The sequence below is a fragment of the Echinops telfairi genome, unplaced genomic scaffold (genome assembly GCF_000313985.2).
Source record: "Echinops telfairi isolate 266 unplaced genomic scaffold, ASM31398v2 ScPeMD7_2291;HRSCAF=2852, whole genome shotgun sequence".
NCBI classification, from domain to species: Eukaryota; Metazoa; Chordata; class Mammalia; order Afrosoricida; family Tenrecidae; genus Echinops; species Echinops telfairi.
This window is the reverse complement of record NW_022106189.1, coordinates 9359580-9379308: the sequence shown is the minus strand read 5'-3', so window position 1 is coordinate 9379308 and position 19729 is coordinate 9359580. Positions and strand designations below refer to the sequence as shown.

General features: G+C 40.0%; 1 protein-coding gene across 2 annotated transcripts in view; it reads left to right on the top strand.

Moving 5' to 3' along the window:
* The window catches only part of ABCC12 (ATP binding cassette subfamily C member 12), a 95483-nt gene that overhangs the window by 26761 nt on the left and 48993 nt on the right, over nt 1-19729 (top strand). For both annotated transcript variants that reach the window (XM_045293798.1, XM_004704692.2), the window contains 6 exons: nt 1256-1429; nt 1871-2018; nt 7349-7497; nt 11232-11339; nt 13347-13625; nt 18620-18691. In XM_045293798.1, the coding sequence (XP_045149733.1) occupies nt 1256-1429; nt 1871-2018; nt 7349-7497; nt 11232-11339; nt 13347-13625; nt 18620-18691 (930 nt within the window). The remainder of the gene's footprint in view (nt 1-1255; nt 1430-1870; nt 2019-7348; nt 7498-11231; nt 11340-13346; nt 13626-18619; nt 18692-19729) is intronic.

Below are 19729 nucleotides of genomic sequence, written 5' to 3'. Positions count from 1 at the left end.
GTTTTCTAGTATTCCAGCTTGGACAAGACTTAGAGGTGACTTCAACTCATCCCCTTGGTTGTCAATGAGGAGGCTGAAGCACTACCAAGGGTACTGCAGGTATTGGATATAATTGATTGGTTGACTAGATATTTCATGTGTGCCCCAATTCGGATGCTAGGGTCAAAATGATGACCTTGTCTATTGGACCTTAGAGTAGACAGATTTGTAAGCCTTTGATCATTAATAATAAAGTCCTCATCACTTATATATGTAGAAGAAAGTTTATCTGGCCACAGGGATCCCACATGATGTGAGGCAAGGGAGGAATCCCTGGGTGATACAAATGGTTAACATGCTGAGCTGCTAACTGAAAGGTTGGAGCATTGAGTCCACAGAAGTGCCTTGGAAGAAAGGCCTGATAAACTGAAAAATTAGCCACTGAAAATCCTTTGGAACACAGTTCACACTCGGGCACACTGAGTCAGAATCAACTTGATGGCAAGTAGTTATTTTAGGAGGTAAGAAAAAGGACTTGGCTCTTTCGTGCAGTTCCTCTTTTAGTATAGTCAAAGCATCCTGTATCGACTGTGATTAGAATTAGATGCATATAACAGAAGACCCAGAATATTAGTGAATAAAACAAAATAGATTTATTTCCCTCGATATAAATCTGGAAGAAGGTTATCTAGGGCAGATACAGGGCCTTCCATATCCTTCTATCTTTCTGAATTGCTATCCTAGCACATGGGTGCCATCTTCAGTGTTACCCAGTGGTTCAAGATGGATGCTAGGGATCCGTTCATCTCAGCCATGAGTCAGATAGCTAGTAGGATAAAGGAGAGAAGAACAAAAGGTGTGTGCCTTCCAAGTTGAGTTGGCTCCCTTTAAGAGTTCATTACCAAAGTTTCACTGGAAATTTTTGCTTCAGTCTGATGGACCCATAGCTGGACATGTTGTTCTAGATGAAGCAGTGGTGTACTAACAAGGGAAAGGGCAGAGACTAGGGCATTGACAATATATCCTATATACTTTTAGATATTGGAATTCTCAGTCTAAAAGGCTGGTCCTCCAAAGCTATGGCAGAAAGAGATCCAAGAAACTCGTCGTGTTGGCCCCTTGTAGCCCTTCCACCAATAAAGGCAGTTTTTTTCTTTTCTCTCCTTTGAGTCCTGGGTCATTTTAAAAGTCATTGGTTGCAAAAATATTTGGGTGACTTTCCAAAGCCTGAATGCATGTGCTTTTATTTTTGTTTTGTTTTCTTTCCCCCCCCCAGGTGCTCAATATACTATCAAATGACAGTCATTCCTTGTTTGAAGCTGCCTTGTTTTGTCCTTTGCCAGCCACCATTCCTATCCTAATGGTTGTTTGTGCAGTATATGCCTTTTTTATTCTGGGCCCCACAGCTCTCATCGGGATAGCTGTATATGTCATATTCATTCCCATCCAGGTAAGGGAAATTCATTGCAATTGTCACTCTTTACATTTTGCATTTCTCACACATCCCTTTGCTGAGTTGGATAAAAGGCACCATTTCCAGGTACGGGCCTTTGCCCTCACTTTGTGCACCTACTCAATGCTCACAGGTGTGTGCTTTCTTTGGCTGATATAGTGGCTGTTTTGAAAATGGAATTTGAATGCCTTGAGGGAGAGAGGCATGCTCCTTCTATTTATAAGCCCCAGCTCCCAGCCCTCCACTTCCATACTGCTGTTTATACATTTATATTACCTGTCCTATATCCAGGGGTGAACACAAGGGAAGGATTCACTTGAGATTTTCAGTCAACTTCCCTCAGAACTTTTATTGGCATTTACATTCTGATCCCTAGTTCATTAGGCCAGTGCAACTCAGCAATTCTCACCGAACACAGCATTTGTCCCTTGATTTCAGATGTTTATGGCTAAGCTCAATTCAGCTTTTCGAAGATCAGCAATTTCAGTGACAGACAAACGAGTTCAGACAATGAATGAGTTTCTGACCTGCATCAAGCTGATTAAAATGTACGCCTGGGAGAAATCCTTTACCAACACCATTCGAGGTAGGTTAGCAGCTGCTTTGAGAACCACTTACTCTGTAGAATGTGCTCTTGAAGGGGATTGCTAAGGTTTCTGAGATGAGACCTTTCAAAAAGGGCCCAAGGGGAGGGGGTCTTGAACTGCTCATCAAACTTTTCAAAGATAAGGAAGATTTTGTAATAGACCTGGGTATCTGTTCTAGTAAATTCAAGGGTTTGGAAGCTTTACCGGGGCATGGGGATGCTGGTACTGACCTTTCATAAAAAAAAAATCCATTTAAATAATGTAAACAGGAAGAGCTGGCTCAAGTGATTTCCTTTTCTTTCAATATCTGTGAACACACACCCATCCCTTCCTACCTGACTCGCAGTTTCAGCATGTAAGTCTCATCATCACCTATTAAGGCGACCTTCTTTGAACTGATATAGGGAAGTATATATGTGTGTGTGTGTGTGTGTGTGTATGTATATATATATATATATTTGTGTGTGTTTTATTTTTAAGATAACACTAAACCTATTTCAATCAAATATAAATGCAGATCTAATTGTTGGTATATTTACATAATTGCTGACATAGACTCAGGTGGTTGGCTGATTAATGATCTGAACCACTGTTATAATTGACTCTCTGGATGTACAATTATATTTTTGCACCAGCACATAATTGGGCCTAAAGCTGTGCATTTGTATTTTAGGGAATGGTTATAGAAAAGCTACTTCTGGGTTTTCCAAAGATATGCCCCATGTTGGGGTATATATAACTCCATGTGACCTTCTTGAGGACCCAGAAGTACTTTCTTATATATTTAGTGCACTTCAATACAATTGTTTATTTTTAATTTAAAATTTATTTCTTTTAAAGTTTTTTTTATTGTGAATTGGTTAAAGAGCAGGACATTGGTTATGCATTCAATAACTCATAAATATATTTTTTATCTCATTCATTGTAATACTGGCAATGTAACATCATAGTTCAACACAATTTAATTTTATTTGTTTCCATTTGACTTAATTCAATTTAACTTACTTAATTCAATTCAGGTCAGTTTAATTCAACAAATATTTACCAAGCTCCTACTATATGCCAAGCCATAGAAGCCACACAAACAACCAGGAAAAGGGTACCTACTTTTAAGATTAATGAAGGCTGAGCCAACAAAACTCGACAGTAGGTCCAGTTTTGTTGCTTCTACCTCCAGAATCTGTCTGCTTCTATTTCACAGTCAGTGTCATTCACATTAACTTTCTCTCGCTCTAGGACTTCCAATGCTCCCCTACTTTCCCCTTATCCTTATAACCCATTATGGACCCATCAGTCAGAATGACTTTTAAAGTGTTAATCAGATCATTCCCTTCTCCTGCTAACATGTCTTCAGTTGCTTATGTGACACTAAGAATTATTTAAACTTAATACTTTTTATTTAAATTGAGATTCCTTTACAAGATCTACTAGATCTGACCTGATCTGGCCTCTGATTGACCCCTCTGATCTCATTGCATCTTTCACTAATCCTTGATCACTCTACTCTAGGCTTGCTACCTTTCTATCTTTTGCTGGAACACATGTCAAACATATTCCTGCCTGGATTTCTCTGATAGGTGCTCATGTGAGATCCAGCCTCACATCTGGATGGGTCCTAAATGACCTTTTTGTGGCTTCAGGTCTCTTCAAACATCACTGATTCTAAGAGACTTTCTTAAAAAATTAAAAAAAAAAGTTTTATTGACATATAATTCAAAAATCATACAGTTCAATAGTTGAAACATATTAAAAAGACTCATGCTATCTTCACTATAATCAAATTTAGAACATTTTCTTCTTCCTTGTACTTACCATTATTAGCTCCCCATTACCTGCCCCTCCTATCCCACCACCTCCTCTGCTGTATCCCCAGGAAACTATTAATTCAGTTACTGTCTCTATAGATCTACCTATCTTGGATTTCATATAGAGAAAAACATACAAAAGCAAGAAACAATAAAAACTCCAATCACAGTAACACATAAAATATAGAAAAATTTCAGTTGAAAAGATAACAGAAAATAATGAAAACCAGAATAAATTTAAAATGGGCCAAAAGGGAGAAAAATAAGATATTAAATGTTAACTACAGCTATACTAGTCTACTTTTCAATGTATTGTGTCTGACAGCAAGGCTAGTTGCATCCCTGGTCCAGGTTCAGAGGGAATTATTGAGGCTTACTCTAACTAGAAACTGTAAATTTTGGGCTTTCAATATTATCCATAGCCTTCTGCAAATGGGGTACTCAGAATATAAACTCTAATATAGTTCTCTCCTCTGGTCTTGGATTTTATTATTTATAATCCTTCAATTACAGAGCTTGGTATGCTTCTTACATTAGGGACTTAGTTGCCATCTCATTTGATGACTGCTTATTTTAAGACAAGATTTTAAGACCCCAGACACTATTTTTTTAATGATATTTGAACATTATCTGATTTTTTTCACCACACTTTGTTATAGTACCCCCAGGTTCAGTTCTCTCTTCATGAGGGCAGGTATTGAGTAGGGCCATACCATAAGAACTTACAGTGTCTGGTCTGACACTCCCACAGTGGGGCGAACCAAGAAAGGAACATAACAGATCAGCAATGGGAGCAAACCAAAGCCACAAAATCCCTAAGGAGCCCCCAAAATAGACTTCAGCCTAGGAGGGGCAGTTCCCAGAACCCCCCAGGACTGGTGGGGGAGATTGTTATAAAGGTCAGCAGAAAGACCTGAATTATGTATCCCTTTTCCTTTTATTTATTTATTTATTTATTTAAAATCAATTTATTGGGGCTCATACAATTCATCACAATACATAGATCAATTGTGTAAAGCACATCTATACATTTGTTGCCCTCATTATTCCCAAAATTCGCTTTCCTCTTGGGTTCCCGGAATCAGTTTTTCCTCCCCGACTTTTTTTTTTTAATTATATTTTTAAAAATTATTTTGTTGGGGGCTCGTACAACTCTTATCACAATCCATACATACATCCACTGTGTCAAACACATTTGTACATTTGTTGCCACCATCATTTTCAAAACAATTTTTTTCTACTTTAGCCCTTGGTATCAGCTCCTCATTTTTTCCCTCCCTCCCCTCCTTCCTTCCCTCCCTCCCTCCTGAACCCTTGATAATTTATAAATTATTATTATTTTTCCATGTCTTGCACTGTCCAATGTCTCCTTTTACCCCCTTATCTGTTGTCCATTCCCCTGGGAGGGGGTTATAGCTAGGTCATTGTGATTGGTTCTCCCTTTCTCCCCTCACCTTCCCCTTCCCCTCCTGGTATCACTACTCTCAATATTGGTTCCAAGGAGTCTATCTGTCCTGTATTCCCTGTGTTTCAAGCTCTTATCTGTACCATGTACATGCTGTGGTCTAGCCAGATTTGTAAGGTAGAATTAGGGTCATGATAGTGGGGGTAAGGAAGCATTAAAGAACCAGAGGAAAGGTGTATGTTTCACCGGAGAAGACAGGCCAGTCAGGTTTTTTTTCTCTTTTTATTCAATCTTTTGTTTTGTCTTTTTTGTTGTTGTTTTGCGTACCAATATAATATAGGCATGGGAAGCAAGTCTGAGGAGAAAACAAGGGGACCGAAGGTTCCGGAGTGACCTGGGGGAGAAGGAGCGGGGAAAGGGGCAGTAAGCAAACACTGCCATAAACAGGGGAACAACTACGAGATTAATAGCAACAATGAGGAGGACATAGAGATCCCAGTGGTGTTCAAGCAACAGCAATCCAGCTGAGAGAGATTACTAAGAGGCAGAAGAGGGGCGAGCGTGATGTGGGGCAGGAGGAAGGTAAAAGGAGATGGGAAAGATCTAGGAAGCAAAGCTATGGGTAGAGCTATAAACATAGGTGTGTCCTTATGTAAATATATTAATTCATTAAAATAGAGGTATTGGCCTATGTACATATATTTATATGGCAGTACATTAAGGAAGTGGATGGACTTTGGGTCTCTGCTCAAGCCCTCCCTCGATGCAAGAACACTTTGTTTTAACAACCTGGCTCACTCTCAAGATATGATTGCTGAAGACAAAATAGATGCATAAACAAATGTGTTGAAGAAAGCTGATGGTGCCTGGCTATCAAAAGACTTAGTGTCTGGGGTCTTAAAGGCTTGAAGTTAAACAAACGGATCTCTAGCAGAGAAGCAACAAGCCCACATATAAGAAGCACACCACCCTGTGTGATCAATCATCAGGTATCGATGGAATCAGGCACTAGAAGACCCGAAGCAAAAAAAACAAAACATATTGTTGAGAATGAGGCAGGTTGGAGCAGAGACCCCAAACCCATCTGTAGACAATAGGACATCCCCTCACAAAAGGGTCACAAGGAAGGGATGAGTCAACCAGGGTGCAGTATAGCATCTATGAAATGCACAATATTCTTCTGGTTCTTTGAGGCTTCCTCACCACCACCACCACCACCCCACTATCATGACCCCAGTCCTATCTTTCAGTTCTTGCTAGATCTAAGCATGTACTCTGGTACAGATAAGAGTTCATGACACATAGAATCCAGGTCAGATAAACCTCTCAGCAACAGAATTGTGAGTAACGATACCAGCAGGGTAGGGAGAAGGTTGGAGAAGGAGAGGAGGAAGGGGGAACCAATCATAGTGATCAAAGCATAACCTTCCCCCCTCCCATGGGGATGAACAATAGCATCATGGGTTAAGGGAGACAGTGGTAAAATAATAATTTACAATTTATCAAGGGGGGTCACGAGGGTGTGAGGGAGGGAAAAAAGAAGAGCTGATACCAAGGGCTCAAAAAGAAAGTAAATATTTAGAAAATGATGATGGCAACATATATACAAATATGCTTAATACAATTGATCTATGAAATGTTATCAGAGCTGAAGAGCCCCCAATAAAGTGATTTTAAAAATCGGTATCTCTGACTTCTTCCAAACAATTGAAGGTTGTTATTGGGCTTGGTTGTCTACATGGCAACTGCTTGCTGGCACTGAGATGTTCCCTTCTCCACAAGGCACTGGCTCCTTATTTTGCCACGTTCTACATTCTCCCTCTGGTCTTACATCTTTCCCACTCCTCGTTATATCACTTGCTTGACTCCTGGAGGCATCTGAGTTTGTGACACCTTGCACACAGAGTCATCAGGACAGGAACAGACCTTGGAAATAATGGCATCTGACCTGTATTGGGTCTCGGTTGGTACTCTGTGCTTTTTATGTACTCCCTTATTAAACTTCACCACCGGAATGTCATAATCAATTGAAGAAAGATAAGGGATGGTTGCTTCATTTCTTAATGATGGTGCTTGACATGTAATATGAAGTCACTTTGGATTGTTTGTTATTTCACAGACATAAGAAAGAGAGAAAGGAAGTTATTGGAAAAAGCTGGATTTGTCCAAAGTGGAAATTCGGCTCTTGCACCCATTGTGTCTACCATAGCCATTGTATTGACATTCAGCTGCCACATTCTTCTGAGACGGAAGCTCACCGCCCCTGTGGTAAGAACCATCTCCAGATCTGGTCTCTTTCATACCCTAGCCACAGCCACTGCCAGGAAAGCTCCTTCCCATCCTTACATGGCACTGGCATCAGAACACCCAGCCAGAGTGGGCCAGACTTGCTCAGAATTTACCCCCAGTTTTAAAAGAACGCGTTTGGCTGGAGCTGGAGCCCAGGATTGTCTGGCAGGTACTCTTTGCTGGTGAATAGCAGGACAAGTTACGCAGTTCACACTGGGACACAATTTTACAAAATTGAAGACAAAACCGAAACAAAGCAAGCATTTTGTTGTTTGTTTATATAAAAACTAAGAAGCAAACAAATAAACTTACTGCCATCGAGCCTATTCTGACTCACAGCAACCCTGTATGATAGGGTGGTAGAAAGGCTCGTGTTTCTCCTGTGGAGCGGTTGGTGGTTTCAAACTGCCAACCTTGTGGTTAGTGGCCTAACATGTAACCACAACACCACCAGCAATCCTATTTATATACTAGGGAGCTTCAAAAAAATTGTGGGACTATTCCATTGGCTTTCATTCTCATTTTCCCACAAACTTTTTGAAGGCTTCTCATATACTGTAGCAAGAAGCAGCCCTGGTGGCACATGGTTAAGCAGTTGCCTGCTAACTGAAAGTTGATTATTTAAATCTACCTAGCAGCACCATGGGAGAAGGACCCAATGACTGCTCCTATAAAGATTACACAAAATCTTATGGGGCAGCTGACTCTGCCACATAGAGTTGCTATGAGTTGAAATAGACTTGGCGGTCTAACGCAACAAAATAGGAAGGAGAGTTTAAGAGAATTCTTTTAGTGGATTGTGTTGTGGGTATTGGGAGAGGATAGGTGGTGGTATGGGTTTGGGAGCCAGGACTGCTTTGCTTAAATCCCATCTGTTTTTTGATTTGCTATGATTTATGGGTTTTAATCTGCAAAATTGGGATTATGATAATACTTACAGTGGTTTGGAGATATTTTATATAAAGCACACAGAACAGTTTCTGGTACTATTTAAGCCTGATTCTCATGCAGGATAGGTAAATGCCGGTTGGCAGCTTTGGCAAGAGAAGTGGCATGAGTGTGAGATATTATGATTTTTGCCAAAAACAGCTTGTGCATTCAAAGGTAAAGAAATACCACACTAAAAGGTAATTGGCCCCTGACTTAAATAAAGAAGCAAATATCTGAAGATATAAAACCAAGTGTTTGGAGGGCAAGTAAAAGTCAATGAATGCAAGAAAAGAAGAGAAACCATCCATGCTGGTAGCATTGCCCAAAGACTAGGAATCTCAAGGGAAGAGGGAGGATGAATATTGAGAAACCAGGGCACTTTAGCTGGGATATCCTTTGTCGGGACTGTTAATTTCATTCCTACATACTGAGTCTTTGGAAGGTGTTTACGTATTTTCAGCTTCTTCGTAGATAAAAGCTCATGCACACTTTACTCTCATGCACTCTCAGGGTTTGATTGAACACAAATCCAGAATGAATGGCAGGAATGTACTGAAGTCTAAAGGAAACATTACTCATTATTGTAACTGCTCTCTGTAATCCCCAGTGAGCAAGCAAACAGAAATATCCCTAATAGCATGGCAAACAAATCCATTTTAAAGCAAATAACACATATAATTAGTATTTTTAGAACACTGAATTCAGAAAAGCTTAGATCAAAAGTAAATTTTCTGAATGCAAAGTTTATGTTTTGTGCGGTTCAGAATTCATGGCAGGCTTAAGTCAGGAACTCAGTCCCAAAGTTTTTTAAAAAATTATTAATTGGGATTTTATATATATATATATATATATATATATATATAATCCCAATTATATATATATATAAAATCCCAATTAATAAAAAATATATAATTCCATAGTTCAATCACATCAAGCAGAATTGTACAATTGCTACCACAATCAGTCCCCAGATGTTATTTTCAGTCCCAAAGTTTTGATCACACCAGATATCTATCTCATGCAGCCCAGGTACTCTGTCAACCTAGGCTGGCTTCCAAGGCCAAGGTGGGACTTTGGGACTGGGGAAATTGAGTTCTCCTGGGGACTGTAGTTAAGACCAGGTGTGTTGGGAAGAACATCTTTCTGAGCTCTTAACAAAGTAACTGGGATTAGTGGAAACCTGAAGCCCTGTCCATGGGGCTCATTCAACAGTAGGTAGAATTACTAAAAATTTGTTGAAGGCAGTTGTGTTATTAATTTCTTAAATTGGTAGCTGGGGGGGAGACTGCTAATTATACATTGGACAGAAGAGATGAAATATGAGACATGAGCTCAAATGAATATGAGGAAACATAACTTCAGTGAGTCTTTGAGATACTAACTACCCACTGGGCAGGCTCATCAAGGAAAGCCACAGTCAAGAGGGGAGGTAATTATTTGGAATTGCAGGTGAACAGAGGCTCTCACATGTGACCTTGGTGTGGGGAGGCAAGACACAGAGGCGAGACCTTAAAAGGGAAAACCAGAGTCACTCTCCAACAGGCAGTGCAGACAAAGGAGGCTCTGTGGTGGGGAAAAGGATGCTCTAGCTTCAAAAGGTTAGGTGCCATTGAAGCAACCCAGAGAGTGGGATGGTTTAGGAAGTATGCATAGATTTCTCTCTTCAATAGAATTTATTTTTTTCATTATTGAAAATATACAAGCAGATCCTATACCTGTTCAAAAAACTTCTACATGTGAAATTCACAGATGTTGATTACATTTTTCAATTCGTATAATCATTCTCACCTTCATTCTGAATTGTTCCTTCCGCATTAATATGAACTTACTGCTCCTTCAGCTTTCTAACCTTTTAAGATGCTAATCTTAATTTGATCTCATATATATTGTATAATAGAGCACAACTGTCAAGGCAGATATTCTTTATCAATCCAGCCAGACTGTTTTTCTGTGTTGTGGAGGCCTGATGGAGTAGTGGTTACATGTGGGGCTGCGATCCTCAAGGACAGCAGTTTGAAACCACAAACAAAGTCTGTGGGAGAGAGATGGGATTTTCTTTTCCTGTAAACAGTACAGTCTTGGAAACTCACAGGTCCATTTCTACCCTGATGGCAGTGAAGTTTTTTTGGTTATTGCTTGTGCTAAAGAAGACATTAGGGGATATATTTTGTTTAAAGATAAATGGTTATCTCATGGCAAGAGTTTGGGGGAGTCACTAACGCTCAATTGCTCCAGAAAATCTGGATTCCATTAGAATTGAAATCATGTTCTACATTCTCAACTTTTGGGTCAAAATTCTTCTATCAATCAAGATGTTTGCTATTGGTAGCTAGGCACCATCAAGTTTGTCTAGTCTCATGGCACAGGGTTGGTTATATTCATGAAGATTTGAATAAATGGTTTAAACTTAGTAAGGATGTAGAAAGGATGACGATCTCCATGTGCCAGTTAGATGGCTGCCTCAGATCCTCTCTTAACCAATACAAGCAAAGGGATATCATTTCCAAAATTTTGGTGAAAATTCAAAAGTAAAGGAGATTCAGATGCTGCTGACCCAATTTTTCTCTGAGACATGGAATGAAAAAAAAAAGTCGCTCTAAGAATTTCACCTGTTCTCTGAGACATGGAATGAAAAAAAAAAGTCGCTCTAAGAATCTCACCTGAGCCACCGTTTCTCAGTTCAATAAATTTAAACCCTATGGATATAATAGCTCATATTATAAAATGTCAGAGCCAAGACAACACCTAATCCTAACCCCCTATACCTTTCTTTTGTTCTTCAGGTGTTTAGTGTGATTGCCATGTTTAATGTAATGAAGTTTTCGATTGCAATCTTACCCTTCTCCGTCAAAGCAGTGGCTGAAGCCAATGTATCTTTAAAGAGAATGAAGGTATAGCAAACACTGGGTGAGTAGGGAAGAGAAATTGCATATCTGGGTGGGAGTATGCTCAGACCTGGGGAAATTGTGTCATTGCATTGGAGGGCTTATTTCCTGGGGCAAGTCTTCTATTCACAGTTGGACCACTGCTAGAGGTGAAGGAGGGTACAGGTGGAATCTTATAGTCGCCTGCCGTTTTAGTAAAGATGAGCCTCTGTACGTGGCGATGATGTCCCCAATCTTTTACTCGCTATCCAAGCATAAATCTTAGAATTAAAAGAGTGGGGTTGGGTTTACACTAGGCTATCCCCTGTAACTTATTTTCTTCTGTAATGGATGCGGTGATGGAAGTAGAGAAGAGGTTAGTGGTGGCATCACATTTGTGCACTCATTTAAGCACTCATTTTTTCATGAGTCAAAATGTACTGTATGTCTTCTATGTGCAAAATGCCATGGAATGCAAGTATAAAGAAGAAACAGTGTTTACCCTGAAGGGCATCCAATCTAATATAGGACTATATACACCAGTAATTGCTATACAAAGTAAGGGTTTAAATGACATGCAAAAAGACCCATAAGGTGGTTTTAAAGTTCTTATCTGAATGGAAAAAGAAAATTAAAGTCTTGTTGAGGAGACAATATGTTTAGACAACTGTGAATTGATTTATTTTATTTACTCAACTCAGACATTTAGAGGTCAGCTTTAGCATTTTAGATTCATGTTTCTCCTTTCTTACTTGCCGTCTGCATCTAATGGACCAAGAACTCTGTTGAGCTATATTTCTTCAATTTTAAGGGGCACATGCCATTATTAAGATTGGATTGAAAGGTATACTGTTACTACTTTTTGAGAAAAACACAAAATGTAAAATTCAATGTCATAATTATTTGACCATGTTAATTACTTGACCTCAGAAAAAAAAATTACAAGGGTTTCTTAGATCAAAAGTACAATGGTGTCTTGAATCCTCAAATCCTACTCGGTCCCTATTGTCATCACCTTCATTCAGTGCCTCATCATCTTTCACCTGAAAAATCACAGAGACTTCTGAAGCTATCTTTTCCTTTAAGTGTGGTTATCCTCAAAATCACATTAGAGTTGTTAAAATATTTGTCTCACCACTAATATTAACCCAGTGAAATCTTTGAATGTTTCCTTGTCCCGCCAGGTTTGAGCCTGAGCTCTCAGGTGGTCCTGGGATGTTCCCATCTCATTTCCCTTGTCCTTCCTACCTGGAGCTTGGTGTCCCAGTCCTCCAAAATTGCTTGTTTCATGCATCTGACCCAGGAAATCATGTTGGTTCGTTCTTCCTTTCCTTTGCTCATATTGTGTCTGCTATTATCATATGTTTATCCTCTTTCCCTCCTCACATTTTTGGCTATATAATACTTACCTCTTAAGACTCAGCTTAGTTTTGGGCCTCAGGCAGGGGATCCACGTGTCCTTTTCTGTCAGTGACAGGGCTGCTTTTCCTGGCCCGATTTCATGGAAATGCTCCGTGCACATTCTTGTCTCACCCTCGATTGAAATCTCTTGAAAGGCAAGACCCCTTCCTTATATTCACAGTTCGGTCATTTCCCCTAGTGTCTGGCATATAGGAGGAATTTGGCAAAGTTTTATTGAGCTGACCTGAGTAGGAACCTAGGAGAACATAGCAGAAACTGAGCAAGTGATCTTTGATTCATAAATATTATTGCCAAGCAATGAAATTCATCACCCAAACCCAGAAACTATCTTGTGTAGGAAGGTGAAATGTAATTTTGAATCAGCGTTCTTCAATGTGGATCACCTACATAAACCTTGGGGCTAAAGAGGCATACATCCTAGATACTATGGCTTAGTGGATTATGCGCTGCTGCCTCTCCTGGGGGAACGCTTTTAGAATCGTTTCCCTGGATGTCATATGTGGAATTGAAGAAGTTGTGATTATAAGTCATTAATATATTGGGATGATATATTGAGATGATTCTTAGAAATAAATGATGTCTGCACAGTTAATTTTGTCTCTTTAATCTTAGAAAATCCTCATACATAAAAGCCCCCCATCTTACATCACCCTGCCAGAAGACCCAGCTACTGTCTTGCTTTTAGCAAATGCCACTTTGACATGGGAGCAAGAAACCAGCAGTAAAAGTGACCTAAAGAAAGTACAGGACCAGAAACGCTCTACGCTTAAGGAGCACAAGCCGGAGGCATATAGTGATATAAGTTCCCCAGCCCAGGGAATCACTGGCCCAGAAGAGCAAAGTGGACGACACAAATGGGTTTTGCACAATATAAACTTTGCAGTGAGAAAGGTGGGTGTGTGTTCTAAATGCATTGATCTGTCCTTCCTCCTTGTCTTGCACTGCTATGGCCTTCTGAATGCCTATTATAATTGAGTTTGAGTATGAGATGGGGTTTGAATGTCTCTAATTAGGCTATGTTTTTCTCCTCAAATTTTAAAATGGTGGACATGAACGCTGGAGGTACCTCTTCAAGCTGAAGGAAGATGGAGATGCTTATATGAATGCTGATCTTTGGAACAAGTTGTTATATGGAGTGGGTAATCCATGGCAAATGGTTAGACCCAAACCAACGAGCTTCCACATCTCTCCAGATTTGTTCTTAATTCCATATGGGAGTATTATAATATAATATCGACTTGCCTTTGAATTGCTTCCAACTCATGAGAATTCCATGTGTAGCAGAGTAAAACTGTTTGGTAGAGTTTATTTTATTATGGTGAAAATATACACAATAAAACCTAACCCATATCAACAATCTCTAGATGTACAGTTGAGTAATATTGATTGCATTCTTCAAGTTGCACAACCGAACGTTGCCTTTCATCGTTCCTTTCTCCCTGGTTTCGATCGTTGTTGTTGTTTGGTGCTGTTAAGTTGGTTCTGACTCACCGTGACTCTGCGTACCACAGAACCAAACACTACGGGCCTGTACTATCCTCACAGCTGCTGTTGTGTTTGAGCCCGTTGTGGCAGCCATTGTGACAGCTATCTTTTTGAGGTCTTCCTCCTTCTTGCTGACCATCTACCAAGTGTGGTGTCCTCTTCTCGGGACTTGTTTCCCTGATAACATGCCCAGGTTTGTGAGGTGAACTCTTGCCTTTTTGGCTTCGAAGGAGCATTTTGACTGCACCCGTTCCAAGACAGATGTGTTGATTTTTCTGGAAATCCATGCTACTTTCAGTAGTTTTTGCCAACACTGTGATTCAGATGCATCAGTTCTCCTCTGGTTCCTTATTCCTCGTTCAGCTTTCACAAGTGTAAGAAGCCACTGACAAACCTCACAGCTTCGGTCAGGTGCACTTTAGACCGCAAAGCGACATCGTTGCTCTGTAACACTTTAAAGAGGGCTTTTGTAACACCTTTTCCCAATGGTGTTTGATTTCTTGACAGATTCTTTTATGAATGTTGGTTGCAGACACAAATAAAATGAAATTGTAGACCACCTCATTTTTTTTCTCTGTTTATCATGATGCTGTTTATTGATCCAGTTGAGAGGACTTTCGTTTTATTTATGTCAGGTTTTAATCTGTACTAAAGGCTGTCGTCTTAAATCTTCCTCAGTAAATCTACAAATTTCCTTGGCTTTCAGCAAGCAAAGTTGTGTGATTTGTGAATCAAGGGTTGCTAATGAAATTTCCTTCAGCCCTAATGCTAGGTTCTTCATCGTATAGTCCAGCTTCTTGGGTAATTGATTTGGCATACAGATGGACAAAATATGGTGAGAGGATACAACACTGACACACACCTGTCCTGATTTGAAATCATGCAGTATCCCTTTGTTATATCCAAACTACTACCTCTTGGTCAGTGTACAGGCTCCATATGGGAACAAGTGTTCTGGAAGTATTTCTCTTTCTTTGAAATAATATTTGTTATGATCCACACAATTGAGTGCCTTTGCATAGTTAATAAAACACAAGGAAACAACTCTCTGGTACTCTCTGCTTTCAGCCAAGAGCTATCTGACTTTGGTTCCTATATATTTGCTTGTATCATATAAAGGAGATCATATAATATTTGTGTTTTTCAACTAACTTATTTACTTGGTATAATATTTTCAACGTTCAATCATGTGATATGTATCTGGTCTAAATTTCTTGGTATGGCTGAGCAATATTCCATTATATATGTTGTTCCACCTTTTGCCCGGGCAGTCATCTCTGGTGTAAATGTTGGCTGTTTCCACTTTTTGATTACTATTGTGAGAGTACTGTAAGGAGCACTGGTGTCTAATGATTTGCTTGCATGTTTGCCTTTACTACTTCTGGTCAGATGCCTAGGGCTGAAATTGCTGGGTCTTGTGGCTCAACTTCTGAGGAAGCTGTCAAACTATTTTCCGCAGTTGCTTGTATCATTTGATATTCTTATCAGCAATGGATGAATGTCTCAGTTTCCCTGTAACCTCATTAGCAGCTGTGATTTTGTAGTTTTGTTGGTGTGCATTGCCATTCTAATAGAGGAGGTGGCATTTCATTGTAGTTTGATTTTCCTTGGTGGCACAATAGTTAAGGACTCAGCTGTTGACAGGAAGGTCTATGGTTTGCACTCACCAGGGTCTCTGCAGGAGAACAGACAGGGGCTCTGATCCTGTAAAGATTACAGCCTAGGAACCTGATGGGGGCAGCTCTACTCGGTCATCAACTGGAATTGACTAGATGGCACACAACCACAAATGGCTAATATTGAGCATAGTTTTATGCACGTGTTGGCCATTTGAATATCCTCTTTGGTGAAATATCTATTATAATCATCTGCCTATTTTTTGATTGGGTTATTTGTCTTCTTTTGTCGCTAAGTTGTAGAATTGCACTGAGTATTATTAGAACCCTATCATATATATATACATATATATATATATCAGGTACATAATACGTACATTTAATGACCTCAGCAACCATACCCCACTTTATAATTGAAGGTAAATCGTTTGCCTACGGTCACATAGCTGGCAGGAAGCCAAGGAGGGATTTATACCCAGGGTGCTTTGTTCAACAGCCTGTGCCTATAACCATCAGGCAATACTACTCTTGTAAAAAGCAAAATGGTATCAATAAGCGGTCCAGCAGGGAAGCCAGTCAGAGTCTGTTGGCTGCTTTCTTCCTTCGATATTGGTGAATGAAGTCTTTAGACAAAACTACGAACTTAGAAAATGCTTGGCCTTCCCTTTGTGTGTGGCTTTCTTGGCCTGTGAACTCAGAAGCAGTTCTCCCGTGGTACCAGTGTTAATTTTGTTGCAGAGGGGTCGGGTGTAATCTTGCATCTAGTATTTTAATAGGCTATCTTGTTGACTCACTTTTCCCATGAAAATATTATTAAAAGAGAGGTTCTTATTTATTATGTGATGGTAAGCTCAATAGCTGATGTGAGCTTGCTTCCTCTTGGAGCTAGCTTCCACATATTCACTGGAAATGATCTTCAATCTGATATATGCAATTGTGCTTGGTTCTCAGTTAAGTCTTACAAGTGTAGCCTTCTTTGCCATGTCATCATGCTCCCTGTTCATCGGAGAGGTAGCACCCGGATAGCTCCAATTCCTGATAGCTTTGGGTTTATTCAGAAAGACTTGTGAATTGCTCTAATGTTCTAAAGAAACTGCGTTTTAGGCCTTCAATTGCTTTACTCAATACATTTTCATTAAGATGGTAATTTCTTTCTCATCAAAGTCACTAACAATGGTTGTTAAATACATTGAAGACAAGAGAATGGGTTAAAACTAGGCCAGTCTGTGTTCTACTCCCAGCTTACTAATTGTGTAACCCATTGAAAACCGTGTGGAGACCTTGGTTTTTTTCTTATATGCTCCATGGATTTACTAATAATAGTACCTACTTTGCACTGTGGTTGCAAGAACTAAAAATTAAGCCCATAGTAAGTTCCAACAGATGTTAACTATTAATGATGCCCCTTTCCTTCAAAGATGCCACACTTTAGTGCTGTCCTTAAACGTTCTTAGATTCAGGCATTCAAATTTGGATTCCATTAAATTTCAAGGTATATATTTGTCTTATTCACAGCTGTGCTTTCAGCCCAGAGCACGGCACAGAGGCAGTTTCTAATAATGTTTGTTGAATTAAAAATGATAAATTCACAGGATAAAAGTATCTTGGATATTTCTTTACCTGCACGCAATCGTGAATTTAGAGGATTCAGGCTTGCCTTCAGTTAGTGGGAGGGCTTAAAGGAGAACCAAATATCTAGGAAGGCAGGATTCATTCCTGTTGTCTCTTTGTCCAAATGCCATTCAAAGTTCCTGGAAGTCCTTTGAATGGAACTAAAATAGCTCAGCCTCACAGACATGCAGTTTCAATAGTCATGTGGGCTCCAAAAACCATGGGCTATATCTGTACCAATCACTATTTTATCTTCAGGGTCTAACATGTTTTTTTTTTTAAAGGCTTTTCAAAGGAACCCATGATGACTGGCAGCAACAATCATGTGTTGGAGGTGCAGCAGGGGATGGACCCTTTTGGTCTAGCTTGAGTTAGGAGAAAATGCTGTATGTGGCCCCATGTTTGGGAGCAAGTCTTAAATGAAATCATTCCTAGAAGTTCCGATTGTAGATTGCAGTGTCTTCTCTATTGTCATGCATCTGCCACACTACATAAATAATTTACTTAGTTTTCTTACTGTCCATATCCCCCAAGTTAAAGGTAAGCTCTGTGAAGGCAGACTGAGATTTCAATCTGCTGTGTTCATTGGTGCCAGAAGGATGCCTGCTGTGTGACACATGTTGACTCTAATAATAATTTGTTCATTGAAACAATAAATGTACAACTGTGGAGTAATTAATGAGTCCAACATGTTGGAATAGCTTAGATGCTCAGTGAGTTCGGATTAAGCTATTAGTGTGGAAAAACACATAAAGAATGGCTTTTGGAAAATATTCATATTTTAAGGGTTGCCCTTGTCCCCTGGGTTGTTCAGCCCTTTGTCTTAAATTAGATTTATTTTAGAGTCTATGCACAGAACAACCTCCACGTTCAAGAACTATATCTCCCAGCCCAGCAAAAGCGGCGTTTCACGTTAGTGCGTGTGTATGATTTCTAGAAGCTCTCCAGGGCCTCGGTTATGCTGGGAAAAGGGAAAGTAGTTGAGACTAACATTCCTATATCAGATCTAGGTTCTCTGTATTAGGGGTGGGGCTGTGAAACAGACTGCCACTTTATAGAGCCTCTGGACCCTTACCTGGCCTACCCTGCAAAGTTTGGGGGCTAGAGCTCTGGCTCTTAGCCCTCTAAGAACGGGGAAAGTGACTCTGTGTCTTGTTCATATTTCTCTGGTAGGGGAAGATTTTGGGAATATGCGGGAATGTTGGAAGTGGAAAGAGCTCTCTCATTGCAGCTCTCTTAGGACAGGTAAGCTATGCGGTAAGTGCTATCATCAAAACAAAACCAAGTCAACCAAAGCCGTTTCCACCGTTTTGATTTCTCCAACACTTTCATTAGCAGCCAGATGCTTAACTGTTTTCATCAGCTAGAGGCCAAAATGCTCTTCAAATGGAACATTGATGTGGAAATGAAGTGGTTCCCGTTATGTTCTGTTTAGGGGCCCCATTAGCACACACAGCAGATGGACTCAACGGCACTGGACATTGTGCGCATCATTTCTGATGATTTTCAGGAAGCTCATGTACTTGGCAGCTGTACTCACTTCAGTCAGATAGGAACTTAGCTTTTCACACTCTTGAGTTTGCCTCCCTAGGGTGTGTGCTAAATCGTGACAACTTCCTTGCCTAGAGCTCCATCGTGGTTAAAGGAAGAGTTGGGTTATTAAATCCATGGTTTCCCCATGGCGTGGGCTATCTTGATTTAAGAAATCCAGCAAGGCAGCTTGGTGGAGAGAGACCCAGGAAATTGGGACTCACAATGCTTTTTCATGCCTCTGCCTAGCCTTTCTCCCTACCTCTAGGGCTTTTCCCAAGGTCTGTCCAGAGCAGAAGCTCAGCCTAAATGAATGCTTACATGAATGAATAACTGAATGAATGCATCAATGAAAGCAACAATGTGCCTCCAATTTCTCTGCCAACCATGTGTTATGAAGAGGGAGTAACTCTGACTTTTGGTTCCTTGTGTGATGCTGGGAAATGACCAAATAATATATTACAGCCACAGGCCTCTAAGTTGTATTTCAAAGGAATAAGAAATTTTCTAGGAAGAATACTGTGTTAGTCTGGGTAGACTAGAGAAACAAATCCAGGGAAACTCATATGTGTATAGGAAAGAGTTTTACATACAAGAGCAATTGACTATTGAGAAAACATTCCAGACTAGTCCAGATCAAGTCCATAAGTCTGATATTAGCCCATATGTCCGATACCAATCTATAAAGTCTTCTTCAGACTCACGAAACACATGCAATGATGCTAAATGCAGGAAGATCACAGGCCAGTGGGT